Source organism: Orcinus orca, chromosome 2, assembly GCF_937001465.1.
Source record: "Orcinus orca chromosome 2, mOrcOrc1.1, whole genome shotgun sequence".
Classification (NCBI taxonomy): domain Eukaryota; kingdom Metazoa; phylum Chordata; class Mammalia; order Artiodactyla; family Delphinidae; genus Orcinus; species Orcinus orca.
Window position 1 is genome coordinate 102,847,486 of NC_064560.1, and position 24,750 is coordinate 102,872,235.

The 24,750-nt window shown below is 35.5% G+C and overlaps 1 protein-coding gene across 3 annotated transcripts in view; it reads left to right on the forward strand.

Annotated features, from left to right (window-relative positions):
• The window catches only part of DNAAF4 (dynein axonemal assembly factor 4), a 76,944-nt gene that overhangs the window by 38,055 nt on the left and 14,139 nt on the right, over positions 1-24,750 (forward strand). For all 3 annotated transcript variants that reach the window (XM_004274652.4, XM_049706003.1, XM_004274651.4), the window contains exons 4-6: positions 1,948-2,179; positions 19,983-20,128; positions 21,429-21,538. In XM_004274652.4, the coding sequence (XP_004274700.1) occupies positions 1,948-2,179; positions 19,983-20,128; positions 21,429-21,538 (488 nt within the window). The remainder of the gene's footprint in view (positions 1-1,947; positions 2,180-19,982; positions 20,129-21,428; positions 21,539-24,750) is intronic.

Below are 24,750 nucleotides of genomic sequence, written 5' to 3' on the forward strand. Positions count from 1 at the left end.
TTAACATTTGTCTGTCTCTGTTTCTCTTTGCTGTATGTCGTCTGCCTTTATCATAATCATAAGGTATTACCTTCTTCATGTTTTTCTGTTCATTCTAGTTCCTTCTGTCACCTGCTCTTTGAAGCCTTTTTAAATCCTTCTTCTTCCTCATTAATCCCTGAGGACTATTTTTGTGTTTCTAATATAGCCTATTATAAATTGCATATACATATATCTTTATATGCACACATGCGTGCGTGCACACACACGTATTTTCCTTAACTACATCTTGGCATAATAGAAGAACTTTCTTGTTACTTTTGGTTATAAGAACAGTCTTGTTTTTGGTAAGTAAGACTCAGTCTTATGCATTTTAAAAAACTTTTCAAAATTCATTCTGCATAACAGGGATCATGAGGGGTGAAGGTGTTCTGACTCTTCACATACTTTTTCCTCCTTCCGTGTGTTGGGGAACAGAGGAAGGAGGGAAAAAAGGCAAACATATTACTAAACTGGGGGAAGTTGTCATCTTCTTCTTTTAGGTTGTGGCTGCCTCTAGCTAACACTGACTGTTCATCATGGCCTATTATCAGGCATTTAAATGCTGGTTCATTGCCGCGTACAGATTCTTTCTGGCCCAACCTGTTGGCAGCTCAATGCGGCTCTCTGAATTTAGGACATATAGTAATTAGCATCTTTTGTGCTTAGTTTAGGCCTTAGGTGCAATTCTGGGATTATAAGAAACTCCTGTTAGTAATCTGTGAAATTTATTTTAAAATAAATGTTTCATGGTATAATAGGAAAATAAACAGTCTCCAGAAGAGGGTATTAACTCATGCAAATATTACAGAGTACCTCTTCAGTGCACGGTTTTCATACCTATAATGTTAATTCTATATCCTAAAATAATTCAGCCTCTAGGAAATTTTTTCCCAGCATGTCATTCTAGAGCTGTGTCAGATGTCCTATTTAAAAATAAATTAATTTAAATTTACATTAATGAAACGTAAATAAAATTACCAATTCAGTTCCTCAGTCACACTAGCCCCATTTTAAGTCCTTCATTAGCCATATGTGACTAGTGGCTAATGTACTGGATAGTACAGAACATTACTACCATTCAAAAAAGTTCTGTTAGACACTGCTTCTCTAGAGGATAGAGGTGAGAAATTTTTGTTACCATAGGAAGGTTGGGTACATGGAGTCGACCATATATACTAACCAGTTACTCTGTTTCACAGGGACTTTTTTTTCTTGCCCATGTGAGGGAAGTTTGTGAAAGGGAGAAAAATTGGCGCACAACTGAGCAATGTATTGCTTTCAGATTCATCTGATATTTAGCTTTTCGTGTGGAAATGTCAAATAACTGCTATTGCAAACATAGTTGACAGCAGGATTCAAAGTTCAAACATTTCCACCCACCAGAGACGAACTCCCTAGTTCCTCCTTCCTATTCCCTTCTTATTATTCCCTCATTCCTCAGGTGAAGGTCGGCACAACTTCAGTCCTAAGACAAGGTAAGACTGGCATTGGTAGAAAGGTGAATGTTTGCATATGTTTATTTGTGTGTGTGTAAAGATTTGGGGACAAGTGACTTAACTTTCAGAGTAATAAATTCTTCCTTTTTTTTTTTTATTAACCAAACCCTTAGATATCATCTAATTGAATGCCTGTCCACATTTTACATGCAAGTAAACTGAGGCTAGAGAAGGTGACTGCCCAAGAACATATCAATAGTTAATGGTAAATCTGGAACTAAGACCTTTGTTCATTGACACCATATCATTGAGCATTCTGCTAAATCATTTACCGTTCCCATTTTAATTCTTTATTCACTGCTAACTATTGCTGCAGATTTAATGACAAGTGTTTAAAGGTAAAAATAACTAATTATTATAATGAATTTCTTATTTTTAAAATATTGCTTTTTGTATGTTTTAAAGGATTTGGTAATTTTAATTTTTTCAGATTGAAGAAGAAGAGAGGAAAAGAATAGAAGATATGAAAGAAAATGAACGGATAAAAGCAACTAAAGAATTGGAAACCTGGAAAGAACATCAAAGAAAAGCTGAAGAACATAAAATAATTCAGAGAGAAGAAAAATTATATCAACAAGAAAAGCAAATTGAAGAAGAGAGAAAAAAATTAAAACATAAAGGTCTTACTAGGAATTCAGTATCTAGAAATCTTGCCACAAAAGGTACAATGATTACTTAATATTTTCTGGGAAAGTGAGTCCTGTTAGTGAAGTATATATGTCAGAGTGTGTGTGTGTGTGTGTGTGTGTGTGTGTGTGTGTGTATGTGAATGAATCTATCCACAGTATTAGGTCATTATTTTGGTATATGAATTACTGCAATACAAAGACTAAGGTGAAAGACTTATTCCTTCTTCTAGGAAGTAGTGAAGTTTTCATAATAAAATGAGCAAAGATTCAATATCGCTTTTACTCATGTGCTTCCTTTAGAAATTTATGCAGATGTTGTTAAATATGTGTTTAACTCAGGTGCAGGAAGACTTGGAGTGAATTAGCAGTACCAGGAGCATTCATTTATTTCTTTAGAGATAAGAAAATAGGAATTTCATTAAAAAACCTTTTCGTCACATAACTCAGGAAAATAAATACTGTTAAGCAAACTTCACAGTAAGCAGACAAGAACTCTTCTGGCCTTTGATTCTAGTGTATTCAAAAATAGGTGAGAGGGCAATTTTCTTTATTGAAAGCTAAGAGTTTGTTTTTATCTGATTTTAGAATATTAAACTTTGTTTTGGGTTTATTTATGTTTAGTAAATGGAACGTTTTGTAGTTAAATCACTTACATAATAGTGACAATTAACATTTCTTGGGTGATTACTATATTCCAGGTAATTTTATTGATTGTATCACTCAATTCTCACAACAGCACTTTGGGGTAAGTGCTGTTATTCTTATTTTAAAGGAAATAGGTGTTTTGAAAGGATAAACAACTACCCAGTAAGCAAACCTATAGGATTTGAACCCGGATCTGATTCTGAAACCTATGTTCTTTTCAAAGGCTACATGTCTTTACTACTTTAACGGTGAGGTTTAGCATGTTAAGTCATTTAGAGTAAATATTAAGCAGTAGCTTTATTAAATTTATATGTTTTGTGGTTTAATATTGACATGCAAGTTAACTACTACACTATCTCCTTCTTTAATGCCATTTCAACAAAATATTGATACAACTGGAGTATTTGAAAGCATTTCCTTCCTAATTTCAATTACTTCTAAACAAATAGGATGTTTTAAAACACTGGTGGAACCCAAACAAACTTTTGTATATAAGAGATATCCTGAAGATGTTTTAAAAAAATTCATCCAAGGATACAAGGGAAATTAAACATGGTGGAGGAAAAAAAATGTATAAATCAGCTTTTTTTGGATTTTTTACTCTAGAAGTCCTTTTTTTCCTTATTTCAGTAGTATCATTATGGATGACTGGTAGCATTCTTTAGTAGGCTTTGGTTACTTTCTTCCGTCTCATCCATGCATTTAACAAATATTCATTTACTCAGTGTCTCCTCTGTACTAGGAGTTATAGAATATACAAATATGACTTAACGTGTGGCCAGTGCCTAAGGAACATAAAATGTTGTAGATACAAATAACTTCAGTTAGCTGGGATTTGTGAGTAACGGCTTAAAAAATTGACAAATGTCTCATTGGCCAGTAAAGTTAGACCTCTTAAAGAGGAAAATTTGGCTGCTCCTAAAAAGTCTAATGCTACTGTTTTAATGCCACCTTTCACTAAAAATGCTCATTTGATAACATTTTTAACTATAGAAAGAATATTGTATTATTTGCCCCAGAAACGTTCTTGAGACAAGCTACTTTTATAGTATACTGAATACAAATGGTGTGGCGGGTGCTGTGGATTGCCTACTCAATATATACTCTCCTTTTCCTTTTTTACCAATAGAATCATGATTTGGGGGTGGGGGACAGAAGAAATGTGTCCAGCTTAAAAACTTACCTCTTGGAAGTTTGAGTATTGATTGGATATTTGAAGAAATTAAGGAATAATTACATTTTTTTTCTTTAGATGTGATAATGGTATTTTCTTTAGATGTGATAATTTATAAAGTCCTCATCTTGTAGAGATGCCTACTGAAATATTTATAGGTAAATATAATGTCTGAGATTTGCTTCAAAATAATATGGTATGTGAAAGTGGATAGAGGTAAAGATGAAATGGTGTTGACCATGAGTTGATAATTGAAGTCACGTCATGAATGCATGATTGTGATTATTCTATCCTGTCTACTTTTGTACATATTTGAAATTTTTTATTATAAAATGAAAAAGTAAGGAACAAAGCACAGTGATTCATTTTTACAAACAAAGTAATTTAAAATTAGTTTAAAAAAAAAAGGGAAAACAAAATTTACTTCCTCAGACTCTCTTGTAACTGTATGTAGCCAAGTGGCACAGTTCTGGCTCTTGAAATGCAAGAAGAAATCTACTAAGGATTTATAGAAAAGTATTACTTTTCTGAGATAAGTGTCCCCAGTTCCTTTCTGCTTGCTCCCCCTTTCCTTTTTCTACCTAAGATGAAGATCTTTGCCAAGAAGTGCATTAACACTTCTTGAGATCATGAAGAGGCATGCCATACATTAAGAATGATAGAACAGGGAAGAAGAAAGAGCCTGGGACATTAATGACATTGGAAAGCTGATAAATCGTGCTGAACTATCTTTCTTCAAGCTTGTTAAGTGAGAAAAATAAACCCATGTTTGGTTAAACCACTGTAGTCATGTTTTTTTTTCACACAGCCTAGAGAATTTTTGACTTCTGGAAATGGGTAATGGAAGGGAAGGTTGATTTAGCATTTGAAAATCATTCAGTATAATTATACTAACAGAACAAAGGACAAATGTGATTATTTCAATATTGCAAAGAGGCATTTGACAAAATCCAACACCCATTTATAATAAAAAATTGGACTAGAAAGAAACTTTCTCAACCTGATAAGAGCCTTCTACACAAAAATCTATAGCAAACATCATATTTACTGATGAATTAATGTGTACTTTGTCCCTTAGGTTGAAGAGCAAGGCAAGCATGTCTGTTTTCACTACCTCATTCAACATTATACTAGAGGTCCTAACTGCTGCATTAAGACAAGAAGAAGAAATAAAAGCCATGAAGATTAGACAGGAAGAAGTAAAACTGTCTATTTGTAGATGACATGATTGTCTATGTAGAAATCCCTAAGGAATCTACAGATAACTGCTAGACATAATAAGTGAATTTAGCAACGTCTCAAGATATAAGATAGCAAAAATCACTTATGATTTTATTTATCAACAGCAAATAATTGGAAAATTAAACTTTAAACAATTTATAATAACACTAAGACACAAAATGTTTAGGAATAAATTTAATAAAAGAAGTGTAAGATCTCATCACTGAAAACTATAAAAAATTACTGAGATATTTTTAAAGGCCTAAACAAATGGAGAGATGTAGCATGTTCATGAATAGGAAAACTCAATATTGTTAAGATGCCACTTCTCCTTAAATTGATGTATAGATTTAATGCAATTCCAACAGAAATACCAGTAAGCTTTTTATAGAAATCGACAAGCTGATTCTAAAATTTATATTAGAATGCAAATGACCTAGACTAGCTAAAGAAATTTTTAAAAATAAGAACAAAGATGTTGGACTTATACTACCTTTATACTACCTGATTTGAGGACTTAACATCAAGCTACAGTAATCAAGATAGTGTGGAACTGGTGAAAGGATGAACAGAAAGGTCAAAAGAATGGAGTACAGTGAGTAGAAATAGATCCTTACCTGTATGGTCCGATGCTTTTCATCAAAAGCAGAACAGTTCAATGGGGAAAGGAAAGTCTGGAACAATTGGGTATCTGTGGAAACAAATGAACATTGATTCTTGCCTCACCGTGTACGTAATATATACACAGAAGACAAACTACCCAATAAACAATTAGACAAAAGATTTGAATGAACTTTTCACAAAAGAAGACATATGAATGGTCAATATGCACATGAAATGATGTTCAACATCATTAGTAAGGAAATGCAAATTAAACCACAGTGAAATATAGTACATATCCACTAAGATAGCTAATATTAAATATTAGAGAGTCCATCAGTACAAAGTGTTATTGAGGATGTGCTACAATTGGACCTTGTACAATGATGGTCAAAATATAAAATGGTACAACCACTTTGGAAGAGTGTCAACTGTCATATAACCTGTCATATAACTCAACCATTTTAGCCCTAGGTATTTACACAAGAGAAATGTGTCTACCTAAAAACTTGTATTCAAATGTTTACAGCAGCTTTATTTACAATAGTGAACAACTGGAAACAATGTCCATCAACAGGTGAATGGATAAACAAATTATGAAATACATTCATAAAATGGAATATTACTCTTCAATAAAAAGGAGACAACTGGGACTTCCCTGGTGGCCCAGTGGTTAAGAATCTGCCTGCCAATGCAGGGGACACGGGTTCAATACCTGGCCTGGGAAGATCCCACATGCTGCAGAGCAACTCAGCCTGTGCACCACAACTACTGAGCCTGCGCACCTAGAGCCTGTGCTCTGCAACAAAAGCCACTGCAATGAGAAGCCCACGCACCACAATGAAGAGTAACCGCTGCTCGCCACAACTAGAGAAAGCCCATGCACAGCAATGAAGACCCAATGCAGTCAAAAATAAACAAATAAATTTATTTTTTAAAAAAGAGACAACTACTGATACACATGACATGAATGAATCACAAAATTATTCTGAAAAAAGCAAGACACTAGTCCATAGTGTGTGAAATTCTAGAAAATACTAATTTATAATGACTGAGAGCACATCAGTGGTTGCCTGGGGCCAGGAGTGAAGGGAAAGGATGAACTTCACAGGGTTATAGGGGACTCCTAAAGGTGATAGAAATTTTCTGTGTTGATGGTGATTTCAGGAGCATGTACATCTGTCAGAACTCATTTAATATACTTTAAAATGAGTATAGTTATTGTATGTGAATTCTTTCTCAATAAAATTGAAAAAATAATGTTTATTGATTTTAGGCAGGAAAGCATCAAAGTGTGCACGATTTCCTCAAGTTCTTACTATTCCACAGAGTTATGCTTAGGGCCAGGCATAGTGAGGCCATTCCCCCAAAAGGCTCCAATTGAGGGTCCCTGCTCTTGTACTGTTGTCTATATTTATAAGGTATGAGGAAAGGGGAATCAATGAGCATTAATTAGTTACATGACTATGGGGGCTTTCTTGTCTTGTCAGAAACAGCTTTGTTCAAAAGGGGAAGCCGGAACTTCCCTGGCGGTCCAGTGGTTAAGACTTTGCCTTCCAATGCAGGGCATGCAGGTTCGATCCTTGGTCGGGGAGCTAAGATCCCACATGCCTCGAGGCCAAAAAATCAAAACATAAAACAGAAGCAATGTTGTAACAAACTCAATAAAGACTTCAAAAATGTTCCACATAAAAATAAAAAAATCCAAAAGGGGAAGCCTCTTGAGGTCAGTTACTGGTATCTGTTGAACTAGTTTTGATTTGCTGAGCTATCTATTTGCTAAGCTACTAAAAGCATTGTAGTGGGAGAGATGAGGCTTCAGGGCAGGTGGATTTGTCCCTTTTCAACTTGGTAGAACTAGGTACGTCTAAAGGTAGGGGCAAATGTAGGTCTGGAAAAAAATAGGATTGGTTAAAAGTGCATAGGACTTTGATTACCAGCTCTCCTCCCGTACTACAGCAGATAACTGGAGGTTTACTTTCTGCACAATTGAGGACTGAATGAGATTCTGCTCTGAAAATACAGAGATTGAGTGAAAGTCTGCATTGTAAAAATCTAAATACTGATTCAAGAGATCCCCTCCAGCTCTATTCTCTTCCCCATATGCATGCAGGAGCCCAGTGCACCTGTTATGTAGACTGGAGAATTCCTCTACAGGGAAGCTAACTAGTATAGGATGAAAAAACTCTGGCATTTATAATGGCCCCACTAGTTCACCACGCTGAAGCTCACTAGTCAACAATCTTTAGATTCACGTACACAAAACTTCCAGTCAGAATATTTGTACTTCATCTTTAATATGAACAGACAGCCAAGAACCAAACAGAAAAATGCAAATTGGAACAACCAAGTAATGCAGGGAATAGAAGAAAACTTAAAAAGAAGTATAATTAGGTGGGGCTAATGGCAGATTCTGGGAGGGCTCACACTGAGTACTTCCCAGAAATTCTGCCAGTGTCCTTGTCCCCACGGTGAGCCACAGCCACCCCCCCCCTCTGCAGAAGACCCTCCAACACTAGCAGGATGGACACCAACCTCCAAACTTCATTCATATGTTGAACCTGAAGACAGTTGACACACCAAGAGAATCTGACAGAACGTCCTCACATGAGGGACTCCTGGTGAAATCAGTTTGTGGAAACAGTCACAGTGCATCAAGAAACCTTTACTATTCACAGAAAGATAGACGAGATGAAAAGGCAGAGGGATATGTACCAGATGAAGGAACAAGATAAAACTCCAGAAAAACTACTAAATGAAGTGGAGACAGGCAACCTTCCAGAAAAATAATTCAGAATAATGGAAGTGAAGATGATCCAGGACCTCGGAAAAAGAATGGAGGCAAAGATCGAGAAAATGCAAGAAATGTTTAACAAAGACCTAGAAGAACTAAAGAACAAACAAACAGAGATGAACAATACAATAACTGAAATGAAAACTACACTAGAAGGAATCAATAGCAGAATAACTGAGGCAGAAGAACGGATAAGTGACCTGGAAGACAGAATGGTGGAATTCAGTGCTGCAGAGCAGAATAAAGAAAAAAGAATGAAAAGAAATGAAGACAGCCTAAGAGACCTCTGGGAAAACATTAAACGCAACAACATTCGCATTATAGGGGTCCCAGAAGGAGAAGATAGAGAGAAAGGACCCGAGAAAATATTTGAAGAGATTATAGTCGAAAACTTCCCTAACATGGGAAAGGAAATAGCCACCCAAGTCCAGGAAGCACAGCGAGTCCCATACAGGATAAACCCAAGGAGAAACACGCTGAGACACATAATAATCAAATTGGCAAAAATTAAAGACAAAGAAAAATTATTGAAATCAGCAAGGGAAAAATGACAAATAACATACAAGGGAACTCCCATAAGGTTAACAGCTGATTTCTCAGCAGAAACTCTACAAGCCAGAAGGGAGTGGCATGATCTACTTAAAGTGATGAAAGGGAAGAACGTACAACCAAGATTACTCTACCTGGCAAGGTTCTCATTCAGATTCAATGGAGAAATCAAAAGCTTAACAAGCAAAAGCTAAGAGAATTCAGCACCACCAAACCAGCTCTACAACAAATGCTAAAGGAACTTCTCTCTAACTGGGAAGCACAAGAGAAGAAAAGGACCTACAGAAACAAACCCAAAACAATTAAGAAAATGGTCAGAAGAACATACATATCGATAATTACCTTAAACCTGAATGGATTAAATGCTCCCACCAATAGAACACAGGCTTGCTGAATGGATACAAAAACAAGACCCATATATATGCTGTCTACAAGAGACCCACTTCAGACCTAGAGACACATACAGACTGAAAGTGAAGGGATGGAAAAAGATATTCCATGCAAATGGAAATCAAAAGAAAGCTAGAGTAACAATACCCATATCCGATAAAGTAGACTTTAAACTAAAGACTGTTACAAGAGACAAGGAAGGACACTACATAATGATCAACAGATCAATCCAAGAAGAAGATACAACAATTATAAATATATATGCACCCAACACAGGAGCACCTCAATACATAAGGCAACTGCTAACAGCTGTAAAAGAAGAAATCGACAGTAACACAATAATAGTGGGGGACTTTAACACCTCACTTACACCAATGGACAGATCATCCAAAATGAAAATAAATAAGGAAACAGAAGCTTTAAATAACACAATAGACCAGATAGATTTAATTGGTATTTATAGGACATTCCATCCAAAAACAGCAGATTACACTTCCTTTTCAAGTGCTCACGGAATATTCTCCAGGATAGATCACATCTTGGGTCACAAATCAAGCCTCAGTAAATTTAAGAAAATTGAAATCATATCAAACATCTTTTCTGACCACAATGCTATGAGATTAGAATTGAATTACGGGGGAAAAACGTAAAACACACAAACACATGAGGGCTAAACACTATGTTAGTAAATAACCAAGAGATCACTGAAGAAATCAAAAAATACCTAGAGACAAATGACAATAAAAACATGACGATCCAAAACCTATGGGATGCAGCAAAAGCAGTTCTAAGAGGGAGGTTTATAGCTATACAAGCCTACCTCAAGAAACAAGAAAAATCTCAAATAAAGCATCTAACCTTACACCTAAAGGAACTAAGGAAAGAAGAACAAACAAACCCCAAAGTTAGCAGAAGGAAAGAAATCATAAAGATCAGAGCAGAAATAAATGAAATAGAAACAAAGAAAACAATAGCAAAGATCAATAAAACTAAAAGCTGGTTCTTTGAGAAGATAAACATTAGCTAGACTCATCAAGAAAAAGAGGGAGAGGACTCAAATCAATAAAATTAGAAATGAAAAAGAAGTTACAACAGACACTGCAGAAATACAAAACATCCTAAGAGACTACAACAGGCAACTCTATGCCAATGAAATGGACAACCTGGAAGAAATGGACAAATTCTTAGAAAGGTATAACCTTCCAAGACTGAACCAGGAAGAAACAGAAAATATGAACAGACCAATCACAAGTAATGAAATTGAAAATGTGATGAAAAATCTTCCAACAAACAAAAGTCCAGAACCAGATGGTTTCACAGGTGAATTCTATCAAACATTTAGAGACGAGCTAACACCCATCCTTCTCAAACTCTTCCAAAAAATTGCAGAGGAAGGAACACTCCCAAACTCATTCTATGAGGCCACCATCACCCTGATACCAAAACCAGACAAAGATACTACAAAAAAAGAAAATTACAGGCCAATATCACTGATGAATATAGATGCGAAGATCCTCAACAAAATACTAGCAAACAGAATCCAAAAACACATTAAAACGATCATATACCATGATCAAGTGGGATTTATCCCAGGGATGCAAGGATTCTTCAATATACATAAATCAATCAGTGTGATAAACCATATTGACAAATTGAAGAATAAAAACCATATGATCATCTCAATAGACACAGAAAAAGCTTTTGACAAAATTCAACACCCATTTATGATAAAAACTCTCCAGAAAGTGGGCATAGAGGGAACCTACCTCAATATAATAAAGGCCATATATGAGAAACCCACAGCAAACGTCATTCTCAATGGTGAAAAACTGAAAGCATTTCCTCTAAGATCAGGAACAAGAAAAGGATGTCCACTCCCACCACTGTTATTCAACACAGTTTTGGAAGTCCTAGCCATGGCAATCAGAGAAGAAGAAGACATAAAAGGAATACAAATTGGAAAAGAAAAAGTAAAACTGTCACTGTTTGCAGATGACATGATACTATAAATAGAGAATCCTAAAGATGCTACCAGAAAACTACTAGAGCTAATCAATGAATTTGGTAAAGTTGCAGGATACAAAATTAATGCACAGAAATCTCTTGCATTCCTATACACTAATGATGAAAGATCTGAAAGGGAAACTAAGGAAGCACTCCCATTTACCACTGCTACAAGAAGAATAAAATACCTAGGAATAAACCTACCTAGGGAGACAAAAGACCTGTATACAGAAAACTATAAGACACAGATGAAAGAAATTAAAGATGATACCAACAGATGGAGAGATATACCATGTTCTTGGATTCGAAGAATCAATATTGTGAAAATGACTCTACTACCCAAAGCAATCTACAGATTCAATGCAATCCCTGTCAAATTACCAATGGCATTTTTTACGGAACTAGAACAAAGTAATCTTTAAATTTGTATGGAGCCACAAAAGACCCCGAATAGCCAAAGCAGTCTTGAGGGAAAAAAATGGAGCTGGAGGAATCAGACTCCTTGACTTCAGGCTATACTACAAAGCTACAGTAATCAAGACAATATGGTACTGGCACAAAAACAGAAACATAGATCAGTGTAACAATATAGAAAGTCCAGAGATAAACCCATGCATCTATAGTCAACTAATGTATGACAAAGGAGGCAAGGATATACAATGGAGAAAAGACAGTCTCTTCAATAAGTGGTGCTGGGAAAACTGAACAGCTACATGTAAAAGAATGAAATTAGAACACTCCCTAACACCATAATGAAAAATAAACTCAAAATGGGTTTGAGACCTAAATGTAAGACCGGACACTATAAAACTCTTAGAGGAAAACATAGGAAGAACACTCTTAGACATAAATCACAGCAAGATCTTTTTTGATCCATCTCCTAGAGTAATGGAAATAAAAACAAAAATAAACAAATAGGACCTAATGAAACTTAAAAGCTTTTGCACAACAAAGGAACCCATAAACAAGACCAAAAGACAACCTGCAGAATGGGAGAAAATATTTGCAAACGAATCAACGGACAAAGGATTAATCTCCAAAATATATAAACAGCTCATGCAGCTCAATATTAAAGAAACAAACAACCCAATCCAAAAATGGGCAGAAGACCTAAATAGACATTTCTCCAAAGAAGACATATTGATGTCCAAGAAGCACATGAAAAGCTGCTGAACATAACTAATTATTAGAGAAATGCAAATCAAAACTGCAATGTGGTATCATCTCACACCAGTTAGAATGGGCATCATCAGAAAATCTACAAACAACAATGCTGGAAAGGGTGTGGAGAAAAGGGAACCCTCTTGCACTGTTGATGGGAATGTAAATTGATACAGCCACTATGGAGAACAGTATGGAGGTTCCTTAAAAAACTAAAAATAGAATTACCATATGATCCAGCAATCCCACTACTGGGCATTTACCCAGAGAAATCCATAATTCAAAAAGACACATGCACCCCAATGTTCATTGCAGCACTGTTTACAATAGCCAGGTCATGGAAGCAACCTAAATGCCCATCGACAGATGAATGGATAAAGAAGTTGTGGTCCGTATATACAATGTAATATTACAGCCATAAAAAGGAATGAAATTGGGTCATTTGTTGAGACATGGATGGATCTAGAGACTGTCATACAGAGTGAAGTAAGTCAGAAAGAGAAAAATATTGTATATTAATGCATGTATGTTGAACCTAGAAAAATGGTTCAGATGAACCAGTTTGCAGGGCAGAAGTTGAGACACAGATGTAGAGACCAAGCTTATGGACACCAAGGGGGGAAAGCTATGGGGGCATGGCGATGGTGGAGTGATGAACTGGGCGATTAGAATTGACATGTGTACACTGATGTGTATAAAATTGATGACTAATATGAACCTGCTGTATAAAAAAATAAAATTCAAAAATTAAAAGAAAATAAAGAACTATAATTAATGTCCTCAGAGAGATGAGAACATATTTTAATCCTTGAACAACAAGCGGCTGTAATAAAGAATTTTTCCTAACAACAGTTTGGAAATTAAAATGTAATTTAAAAAATTAAAAATTAAATCAAATAGTTGGAATATTGTTAATTTTTTTCCAGAAAATAGAATAAGATGACAAAGAGATTTTATTATTTTATTTTATATTATTTATTTATTTTTGGCTGTGTTGGGTCTTTGTTGCTGCCCGCCAGCTTTCTCTAGTTGTGGCGAGCAGGGGCTACTCTTCGTTGCGGTGCACAGGCTTCTCTTTGCGGTGGCTTTTCTTGTTGCGGAGCATGGGCTCTAGGCACATGGGCTTCACTAGTTGCAGCACGTGGTCTCAGTAGTTGTGGCTCACAGGCTCTAGAGCACAGGCTCAGTAGTTGTGGCGCACGGGCTTAGTTGCTTCGTGGCATGTGGGATCTTCCTGGACCAGGGATCGAACCCGTGTGCCTTGCATTGGCAGGCGGATTCTTAACCACTGCGCCACCAGAGAAGCCCCAACAAAGAGATTTTAAAATAGAAAAGATAAAACAACTAGAGTATCCATTCAGGTTGTACAACATTCACATAATAGGAGTATTAGGAAGAGGGAAGAGAGAAACAGAGGAAAAGTAATAATTTATTAAAAATTCTTTTTTTATTGAGATTTAATTGACATTGTGTTTCATGTGTACAATATAATGATTTGATATGTGTGTATATTATGAAGTGATCATCACAGTAAATCTAGCAAATATGTCCAGCACCATACATAGTTACAATTTTTTTTCTTAAGATGAGAACTTTTAAGATTTACTCTCTTAACAACTTTCAAATACGCTATACAGCATTATTAGCGACAGTCACCAGGCTGTACATTTCATTCACAGGGCTTATGTATTGTATGAGTAGAAGTCCATAACTTTTGACCATCATCACCCATTTTGTCCACGTCCCACCCCCCACCTCTGACAACCACCAATCTGTTCTCTGTATCTATGAGTCTGTTTTTTTGTTTTAGGTTCCACATATAAGAAATAATTTTAAAAAACATTTTTTTTTAGTGAGGGGTGGTGGGAGAGATAAATCAGGAGTTTGGGATTCACATATACACACTACTGTATGTAAAATAGATAAACAAGGACCTGCTGTATAGCACAGGGAACTATATTCAATGTCTTGTAGTAATCTATAATGGAAAGGAATCTGAGAAAGAAATGTATATATATATATGTATATATATATTTGTTGTTGTTGTTCCTAATACTATTTTATTTTTCCTTGATCAACTATTGCAGCATTTTGCAAATTTTGTTTGTCTGTTCAGAAAAGCAATTTTTGGTTTTGTTGATCTTTTATTGTTTCTTTGTTTTCTATTCCATTAATTCCTGTGTTTATTTTTATTTGGCTTCTTCTAGTTTCTTTGGGTTTTCTCTGTTCTTTATACAATTTGTCTGCATTAATTTTTGAATCTTTTAACACATGCATATGAAGTTATAATTTTTTCTCTTAAATGCTGCATTAATACATTCACCAAGTCTTGAAATCTTGTGTTTTCATTGCCATTTAGTTGCAAATATTTGTAACCCATCATGATTTTTTTTGTCCTTGAATTATTAAGGAGATTTAAAAAAAAATTTCCAAATGTATAAAAGAGGAATGACAGTTGTTCTCATATTTTATATTATGTGGGTCATTGTGTTATATACAAATGTGTTTATAAATCATTTGTAGTTTGCTAGTGTGTATTTTTGTTTATTGTGAGTCTTTCTTTTGATATGGGCTACTTAGGTTTATTATTATAAATAAAATATATCCTGGGACCTTCCTGGTGGCACAGTGGTTAAGAATCCACCTGCCAATTCAGGGAACCCAGGTTTGAGTCCTGGTCTGGGAAGAAGCCACATGCCATGGAGCAACTAAGCTCACACTCCACAACTACTGAGCCTGCGTGCCACAATTACTGAAGCCCATGCACCTAGAGCCCATGCTCCTCAACAAGAGAAGCCACTGCAGTGAGAAGCCTGTGCACTGCAATGAAGAGCAGCCCCCGCTTTCCGCAACTAGAGAAAGCCTGCACACAGCAATGAAGACCCAATGCAGCCAAAAATAAATAAATTAACTAATTAAAAAATAAAATAAAATACATCCAAACATCTTAGAATTTCCTTCTGCCCTCTTACTTTGTGATTTATATTTACCAGACTTCCTTTTTTGTTCTTTTTTCTATTTTTCTGCCTTGGATTAAATAATTTTTCTTAATGATGTCCTTTCCTTTGTACTAATTTGAAAAGTATACATTCTATTTTTGTTCTCTGAATGATCAATATTAAATTTTTTATAACTGTTTTGATACATAGATATAATTACAATTCTATTTTTAATGTGCATACTAAACAAAATTTAATCTCTACCATTACTTGTAAATATTAGAAGGAAATTTAATACATGAACTTCAGTCGTACCCATCCTCTATGTTACTGTCTAAAGATTTCATTCCACTTTTTTGGCGGGAGGGACTCAACTGATCTCACCTTATTTTTAAACCTCTATATTTAGTCGTTAGTGTGGCTTTACCACATATACTCATTACTATTTCTGTTGACCCATATTTACTGCTTTTTAATTATCTTTGCTTCTTGCATCTAAGTTCTTTCTGGATCCAATTACCTTTCCTTTAAGTAAATCCTTTAGTAGTTTTTAAATTTTTTTTAACATCTTTACTGGAGTATAATTGCTTTGCAGTGGTGTGTTAGTTTCTGCTTTATAACAAAGTGAATCAGTTATACATATGCATATATCCCCATATCTCCTCCCTCTTGCACCTCCCTCCCACCCTCCCTATCCCACCCCTCTAGGTGGTCACTGAGCTGAGCTGATCTCCCTGTGCTATGCGGCTGCTTCCCACTAGCTGTCTATTTTACATTTGATAGTATAAGTCCATGCCACTCTCTCACTTCGTCCCAGCTTACCCTTCCCCCTCTCCGTGTCCTCAAGTCCATTCTCTACGTCTGCGTCTTTATACCTGTCTAGTATTTCTTTAATAAAGATCTGAATGTTAAGTTCAGTTATTTTTATTTTGTTATTGTTATTCAGTGATGTTTTAGATGGTTGTAGAATTCAAGATTGACAGTTATTTTCCATCAGTAACTTGAAGGTATGTCTATTGTCTTCTGACTTTTAATATTGCTGCTGGGAAGTCTGCTCTTGATTTAATATTGATCCTTTATAAGGTAAATCCATCCTTTGTCTCTGGTTGCTTTAAAATTCTTCACTTTGGTATATGTTGATTTTATTACTCTAAGTGCAGTTTTATATTTATTCATCTCATAATATCAGAAGTTGGAGTATAATTTCACTCAAAGAACGTATGTCTTACCTCAGTTCTGGGAAGTTATAAGCTATTGTTTTCAAATAGCAAATTGTTTTCAAATTGCCTTTATCTTCCTTGGCTGCGTTCTGCATAATATCCTCAGATCTGTCTTCTAGTTTGCAAATTTTCTTCAAATATGCCTAATGTGCTGTTAAACTTGTCCTAGAAGTTTTCAATTTCAGGGATAATATTTTTCATTTTGCAAGTTCTGTTTGCTTCTTTCATACCTGTTTGTTCTTTTTTCATTACCTTAGTTTTTCATTATGTATTTTAGCCTATCTTAGCTCTTTAAGTAAGCATGTTTTAAATTATTATAGTCTCTTTCAGATTGTTCTGGTATTTCAGATTCTTAATAGGCCAGTCCTCCTGTTTGTTGTGTCTGCTGACTGTTCTCCATACTGTAAGGAAGAAACATACATTGTATCCGCATGTGATTTGTAGTTTTTGTTTGTGTGCTCATCTTCAGCACGGATTATTTTTATGTGTGCATATGAGGAAATTTCATGTGTACTGGTTTGCAGAAGTAGAATTACTCGGAAGGGATACCTGAAGTTTAGGTTTCTCACGAGAGACGTTTTTTCTTCTCTTATCCAGAGCCCCAGGAGTAGACATGCTTCACTTTCTTGGAGTTGTGGACAGAGATTTTATGTGTCCATTTCACTGAGAGTGTAGCTCTTCTCAGGCTGTAATTGCATTCTCAGCTTTCACCTCTGTACCTATATCAGCATTAAATTTCCAATCTTTATCCTTTATATTTAGTCTCTAATATATATATGTATAATATATAATATATTCATATATATAAAATTTCAGATACAGATATGGATATCTAGATAGATATATAGATATATACCTTCATAGGTATACCTATATAGATATCTATATCTATATCTGAAATCTTTCCAAATAGCTTTTTGTCAGCTTTTGAGATTACCCTGGCTATAAATTGCTGATAAGGCTTTTCTTTTGCATAGGTTTTGAACTGAACTATGTACTTGAAACTTTTATTTGTTATATTTTTATCAAGCATTTTATGTGTTCATAGCATTTTGTCTGCTTGTAAAATTGCTTGTTAAAGTTTGTAAAAACTTTAACCTATGCTGCTGAAAACAGAAAGCTAATTTCTTTTTATGTTTTTCTGTTTGTCTTATTTTACTGTAAGAGTTTGAAAGCTAGATATCCTATTTTTAATGTAACTCATGGTCACCATAATGATTTCCATAAGCATTTTCAAATGTTTATTCATTTACTTTTGTTTAACAAAATTAATAGCAAAGTAATTTTTAAATTTCTCATTATGGAAGAATAGTGCTTATTCCCTCCATGTTGTGTATCCTAGTAATCATTAGTATAAAATGTGAACTTATATACTTCATTTTTACTTTTTATTCTGTTTTCCTTCTGTTGTAGTAACATTAAAAAATCTTACAACATTTTTTCATGTGTTTTAGAAAACCCATCCTTTTTCATTTTTACCCTCAGGTTTCCCACTCCTGAGTTCTTAATTTTATTTGTCCATGTTCTGGAACATTTCTTTGAGTAATTCAGAAAACATGGCTAGATGGTATATTTACTTAGTTCTTACATATCTAGGAATGTCTCTTGGCTTCACAAGTGAACAACAGTTTACCAGGCTATAAAATTCTTAGGACATTGTGTTAGGTAGGTTCAAGCCAACTGCTGAAATAAAGAGGTCCAAAGTTACAGATCAAATAAGATAGAAATTGAATTCTCTGTAATCTAAGACTTACTATGTAACAGCAATCAATCTAGGCCTGATAGATGGCTTTGTTCCACGGGGCCATCTAAGCTGGTGGGGCCACATATATCATCACATCATTTGGCTTCCATTTCTGTGTCCAAGGTGGATGCTGCAGTTGGCATTGTTTTTTAGCCAGTGGGAAGGGGAAAGAGGAAGTCCATTGCAAGTAGATTTACATGTAAGATAATGATCCATAAGTTTTATACAGCACTTATATTCATATTCTGTTGTCTCAGGTTTGGCACATAACTACACCACTCTTAAGGGAGGCTGAACTTTGTTGAAGTTACTTTCTTTGTTTGAGTCCTTATTCTTTCTTTCTTGCTCCCCTCCTCCCTCCCTTTGAAATGTTAATTCATGCCATTTTCAATTTTTCTTTAAAATGGAAGTTTTATTTTTTAAAAATTTTCTCTTTTTTTCAGACACTTTAAAAAATATAAATTTATTTATTTTTGACTGAGTTGGGTCTTTGTTGCTGTGTGCAGGCTTTCTCTAGTTGCGGCAAGTGGGGCTTACTCTTCATTGTGGCTCACAGGCTCTAGGCGCATCGGCTTCAGTAGTTGTGGCACATGGGCTTAGTTGCTCTGCAGCATGTGGGATCTTCCCAGACCAGGGCTTGAACTCGTGTCTCCTGCATTGGCAGGCAGATTTTTAACCACTGCATCACTTCCAGTTCCCTAAATTGGAAGTTTTATATCTTAATTTTATGTATTCATTTTATATCAAGGATATTAACTCTCTGTCATGTTTCTGGAAAATCTTTTTTTAAACAATTTTGATATTTGCCTTTTAAATCTGTATATCATGTTTTTAGTACTTTTCCTTTTTAGTACCTTTCCTTCCCTTTATTCATATAGTTTATATTCTAACATATAGATTAATTTCTTCTCTTATATTGACTTAATAATTATTACATCTAACTACCTTTATACAAATGTATGGCCTTTCATTACAACTCTTTGCCTGTTCCCATTAGCTGTCTTTAATAGCTGAAAAACTTTTATATCATCACCAGGGAGCTTATAGAAGATACTGATATCAGAGCTTAAGGAAAATGATGGCTTTGCCTAGGTGCCCTCCTCTAGAGTTGATGTAGATTAAGTTGCCTAGAGTGGCTTCCTCTATAGTGAATGTAAGTTAGACACTGTGGTTTAACAAAGAGAACCCCAGAAAAGTAGCTGAGGTCATTGAAAGAACAGATAATTAGCTGCCATAATTTCAATGAGGGATTTTACATGCCTTATTGTAGAAAATATGTTTGGATTATTTGTATAGGATTTTAGAAGTAGCTTTAATGTGTAATTACCTTAAAAGTCAGTTTGTTAACTAGGAAATGAGAGATAAATAACTTAGTTGCTAATATTGTTTTTGAAGGGAGAAATTCAGAAATTATATTTTTTGAGAAGTTAAAGGAAGACAGTATTCCTGCTCCTCGCTCTGTCGGCAATATTAAAATCAACTTTACCCCTCGAGTATTCCCAACTGCTCTCCGGGAATCACAGGTAGCAGCAGAAGAGGAGGTTGGTATACTTGCTGTTAGTTACAGTGACCACAATGAAAATATTTTTTATTCCATATATTGAAACTGTTACTGGGTCTGAATTTTTAAACTATTCATTAGGCTAAAGATATTACTTCATGAAAAAATTTAATATTTCCTTTTGAGAAAAATATATTTTACAGGATTTTTATTTCTTTTTTGGCTCCAGAATGCTGATGAGAAAACACTGGTTTAATATCCAGTGTTTTTGCTTATCCCAGGAGATAAAATGTTGCATGTGCATTTATTTTATCAAATACATCATTTTCCATAATAGATTTGTAAACTTTGGGTCAGTGTATGTCACGGTAAGAAAAGATTTGTAAATTTATTATTTTATTACAATTAATTATTAATATCAAGTATTTCTAATGTGACATTTGGCATTAATATCTTTCATTCATTTATAAATTCCTGAGCTCTGGGATTTTGAATATTGTATATTTAGTTGTGTAAGCACTAAGAACTGCTTTTTTTTTTTTTTTTACTGTAAGGTGTGAACTGATACCTCAATTGAAAAGTTGTGGAAATAATTGACTCTCCTTAAGATATAATGACACTTAATAAATATTAATTTTTTTCTTATTATTAACAGCATATTTCTATATTTTATTATTTATAAAAGTATCTCTGTAACTATAAAATTATAATTTTAAAAATCATTTATATATTTTTATAATGTAAAATATATATATATACATTATAAACAAGAAAAATAAAACAATATTCACGTGAACTCCCAGAAATTTGGATGAAATTTGGACTAGAAATTTTTATACATTTGATCTTAATCAGCTAGTGAAGTTTAAAAAAAAGCTTAAAGATGTATAAAAACTAGAAGTGTAAAATCACCACCACCAATTATTTTATCAGTCTGCTCAGACTGCTATAACAAAGTGGACCCATAGACTGGGTGGCTTAAAGAACAGGCAATTACTTCTCACAGTTCTGGAGGCTGGGAAGTCCAAGGTCAGGACGCTGGGGTGGGGTGGGGTGCCAGCATGCCCTCTGGTCTCTTCCTCTTCTTATAAGGACACTAATCTTACGATGGGAATCTCATCCTCATAACCTCATCCAAGCGTAATTATCGCCCAAAGGCCCCATCTCCAAATACCATCACATTGGTGATTAGGGCTTCAACATACGAATTTTGGAGGACACAAACATTCAGTCCATAACAAATAGTATTTCCATCTTGTATAGGAAGATGGAAAATCTAAAAGTAACTTTTAATAAAACAAGACTTTTGTGTCCTTCATTAAACTTCATTCTCATTTCAGTGGCTACATAAACAAGCAGAGGCACGAAGAGCAATGAATACTGACATTCCTGAACTTTGTGATTTAAAAGAAGAGGAAAAGAACCCAGAATGGTTGAAGGACAAAGGAAAGTAAGTTGTTTGAACTCTGCCCATGAGATTGATAATAAATTTGTGTAGATATTAATACATATTTTCTAGTTATCTTGACATGTGTGTGTGTGAGTTTGGGGGAGAAATAATGCAAATATGCCAATTCTGTAGGTAGTGCTTCCATATTTAAAAAGTCAGATCTTATAACAAATAAGACTCTCATTTTTATTGCTTTTGTATTTATATGTCATGGAAATGAAAAATATCACGTCTTTTGGATTGCTTATCAAAATCCCTTTTTAAATCACTTAACATTTAACATAAGTCCTTCATACTACTTCCCTTAAAATCATGGTTCTTTGGGGACTTCCCTGATGGCACAGTGGTTGGGAGTCCGCCTGCCAGTGCAGGGGACATGGGTTCGAGTCCTGGTCCAGGGGGATCCCACATGCCGCGGAGCAACTAAGCTCGTGCGCCACGGCTGCTGAGCCTGTGCTCTAGGGCCCATGAGCCACGGCTGCTGAAGCCCGTGTGCCACAACTGCTGAGACCCCAGTGCCTGGAGCCCGTGCTCCGCAACAAGAGAAGCCACAGCAATGAGGAGTCTGCACAACGCAACGAAGAGTGGCCCCCGCTCCCCACAACTAGGGAGGGGCCTGTGTGCAGAAACAAAGACCCAACACAGCCAAAAATAAATAATAAATAAATTTATTAGAAAAAAAATCATGGTTCTTTAAAACTAGAGCTACTTTGGTTAGTCATATCCATCTTTAAAAGATTATCAAATTATCCTATAAATTACCAATTTATATACAGACAGTCCTTTTATTTATTTATATGTGGCTCTATGTGTAAACTTTTAGACAGTTAACAACAATGAATTCTGCTATATTCTGTGGTAATTCGAGTTCATATTTTGAGGCAATTTTGTAGATATTATTTATCTCATTTTATACACTTTTGTATTATTTTCCTATTGCTGCCATAGCAAACTACCACAAACTTAGTGGCTTAAAACAATACAAATTTATTATCTTATACTTCTGGAGGTCAGAAGTCTAAAATGGATTTTTCTGGGCTAAAATTAAGATATCAGTTGCAATGCTTCTGGAGGCTGTAAGGGAGAATCTATTTTCTTGGGTTTTCCAGCTTTGAGACTGCCCACATTCCTTGGCTTATGGCCCCCAACCAGCAGTTGCGTCACTCTGAACTTTGCTTCCATAGTCATCTCTCCTTGTCTGACTCTGGCTCTCCTGCCTCCCTCTTTCTTTTATAAGTGCCGTTGTGATTACATTAGTCCCACTTGTATAATCCAGGATAATCTCCTACTGCAAGATCCTTAACTTAATCACATCTACAAGCTTCTTTCTAACTAGCCATTTTAGTTAATATATTCACAGGTTTTGGGGATTAGGATGTGGACATCTTTGGTGGGGAGATTTAGCTGTCTAACCACAAAATCTGTGTTTTTCTTTTCTCATCTTCTCTCTGTTCATCCTTGGTCTTTTCTCGTATCTGATAACAACACCAGAGATTAATTTGTGGAGTTGAGCTGGAGTTAACAATTTTTCTGAAGTTCAGAAGCCTGGGGCTGACAAGTTTGTTCCTCTTACTCCCAACAAAAATCCCCTCTCCTTCTTCTCCATCTATTAAACCATTAAATAAATATCTGTTGATTACTTGCGGTTTGTCAGACTGTAGGCTAGGCTCTGAGCTACAGAGATCAGTAGAGAAGAGGGACATATACAAGTACTTATAACACTGTGTGGGAAGTACAATACATAGAAAGAACAAGGTAAAATGAGAGTACAGAAGAGGGGCACCTAACCTTAAAGGAAGAAAGGTAGTTTCAGGAAGAGCTTCCTAAAGAATATAGCACCTGAGCTCCTCTTAATGATAAGTAGGAGTTTCAGGAGGAAGGACAGAAAGGCAATAGCAGAGGAGACAGTATGAGCGAAAGCTCAGAGACAAGAATACTGTGATATATATGTCAGGAACTGGGTAGTTTATTGCTTGCTAAAACATAAATTTGGTGCTAGGAATAATGCCAAATGAACCTAGAAAAATAGGCAGTGGCCTTGTGTTATTCTTACATTTTATTCTGTAAGGTGGGGAAAAATGTGTTGCAGAAACTATGGCAGAGGTCTTGAACCATTATGACATTGTTATAGGGTGAAGAGGAGAGCAGTGTGAGAAATATTCAGGAGGTAAAATAGGGAGGACTTCTTGAGTGATTGTTGGGGGGTGAGAGAAGAGTAGTTGTGGGCGACTTTGGGTTTCTAGTTTCAATGATTGATTATATGATGCTACCAACTGAATTAGAGAACTCTAGAAGAGGGCCATTTAGGAGGGAATGTAGGTAAGTTCAGTTTTGAATATGTTGAGTTTGAGCTGCCTCTTGGTCAGTCTGGCTGACAGTGTCCAGCAAGTTTGAAACTCAGGGGAGAGGCCAACAGTGTATTATGGATTTGGAGGTTATCAGCATTTACGTAGCAGTTGATTTACAAGAGTAGGTGAGATATCTGAAAAGAGCACGTAGACCAGAGGAGTAGTGGCCTAAGGATAAAACCCTGTGACCTACCAACATTTGAAGACCTGGTAAAATAAAGGAGTACACAAAAATACTCCCAGAAGCCAATGGAATAGAAACTTTCAGAGTTTTTGTTTTGTTTTGTTCTTCTTTAAGAATAGAAAAGGTTTGAATAGATGTGCAGATGAGACAGAGGAGGTGGCTGACCTGTCCTCGAGTTTCTCCTCGAGGAGAAAATTGGGTCAAGGCCAAAGGTAGATGGCTTATCCCGATTTTGTTTTTGTTTTTCCTCTTGTTAAAAGTTGCATTCATTTTTACACTTTATGATAAAGATACATCTTTTGAAAAAAATTTACACTGCACATCAATTCAAAGTCCCTCTTGGTTTTTTTGTTTTTTGTTTTTTTTTTAACATCTTTATTATAAGTGCTTTACAATGGTGTGTTAGTGTCTGGTTTATAACAAAGTGAATCAGTTATACATATACATATGTTCCCATATCTCTTCCCTCTGGCATCCCCCTCCCTCCCACCCTCCTATCCCACCCCTCTAGGTGGTAACAAAGCTCCGAGCTAACCTCCCCGTGCTATGCGGCTGCTTCCCACTAGGTATCTACTTTATGTTTGGAAGTGTATATATGTCCATGCCACTCTCTCACTTTGTCACAGCTTACCCTTCCTCCTCCCCATATCATCAAGTCCATTCTCTAGTAGGTCTGTGTC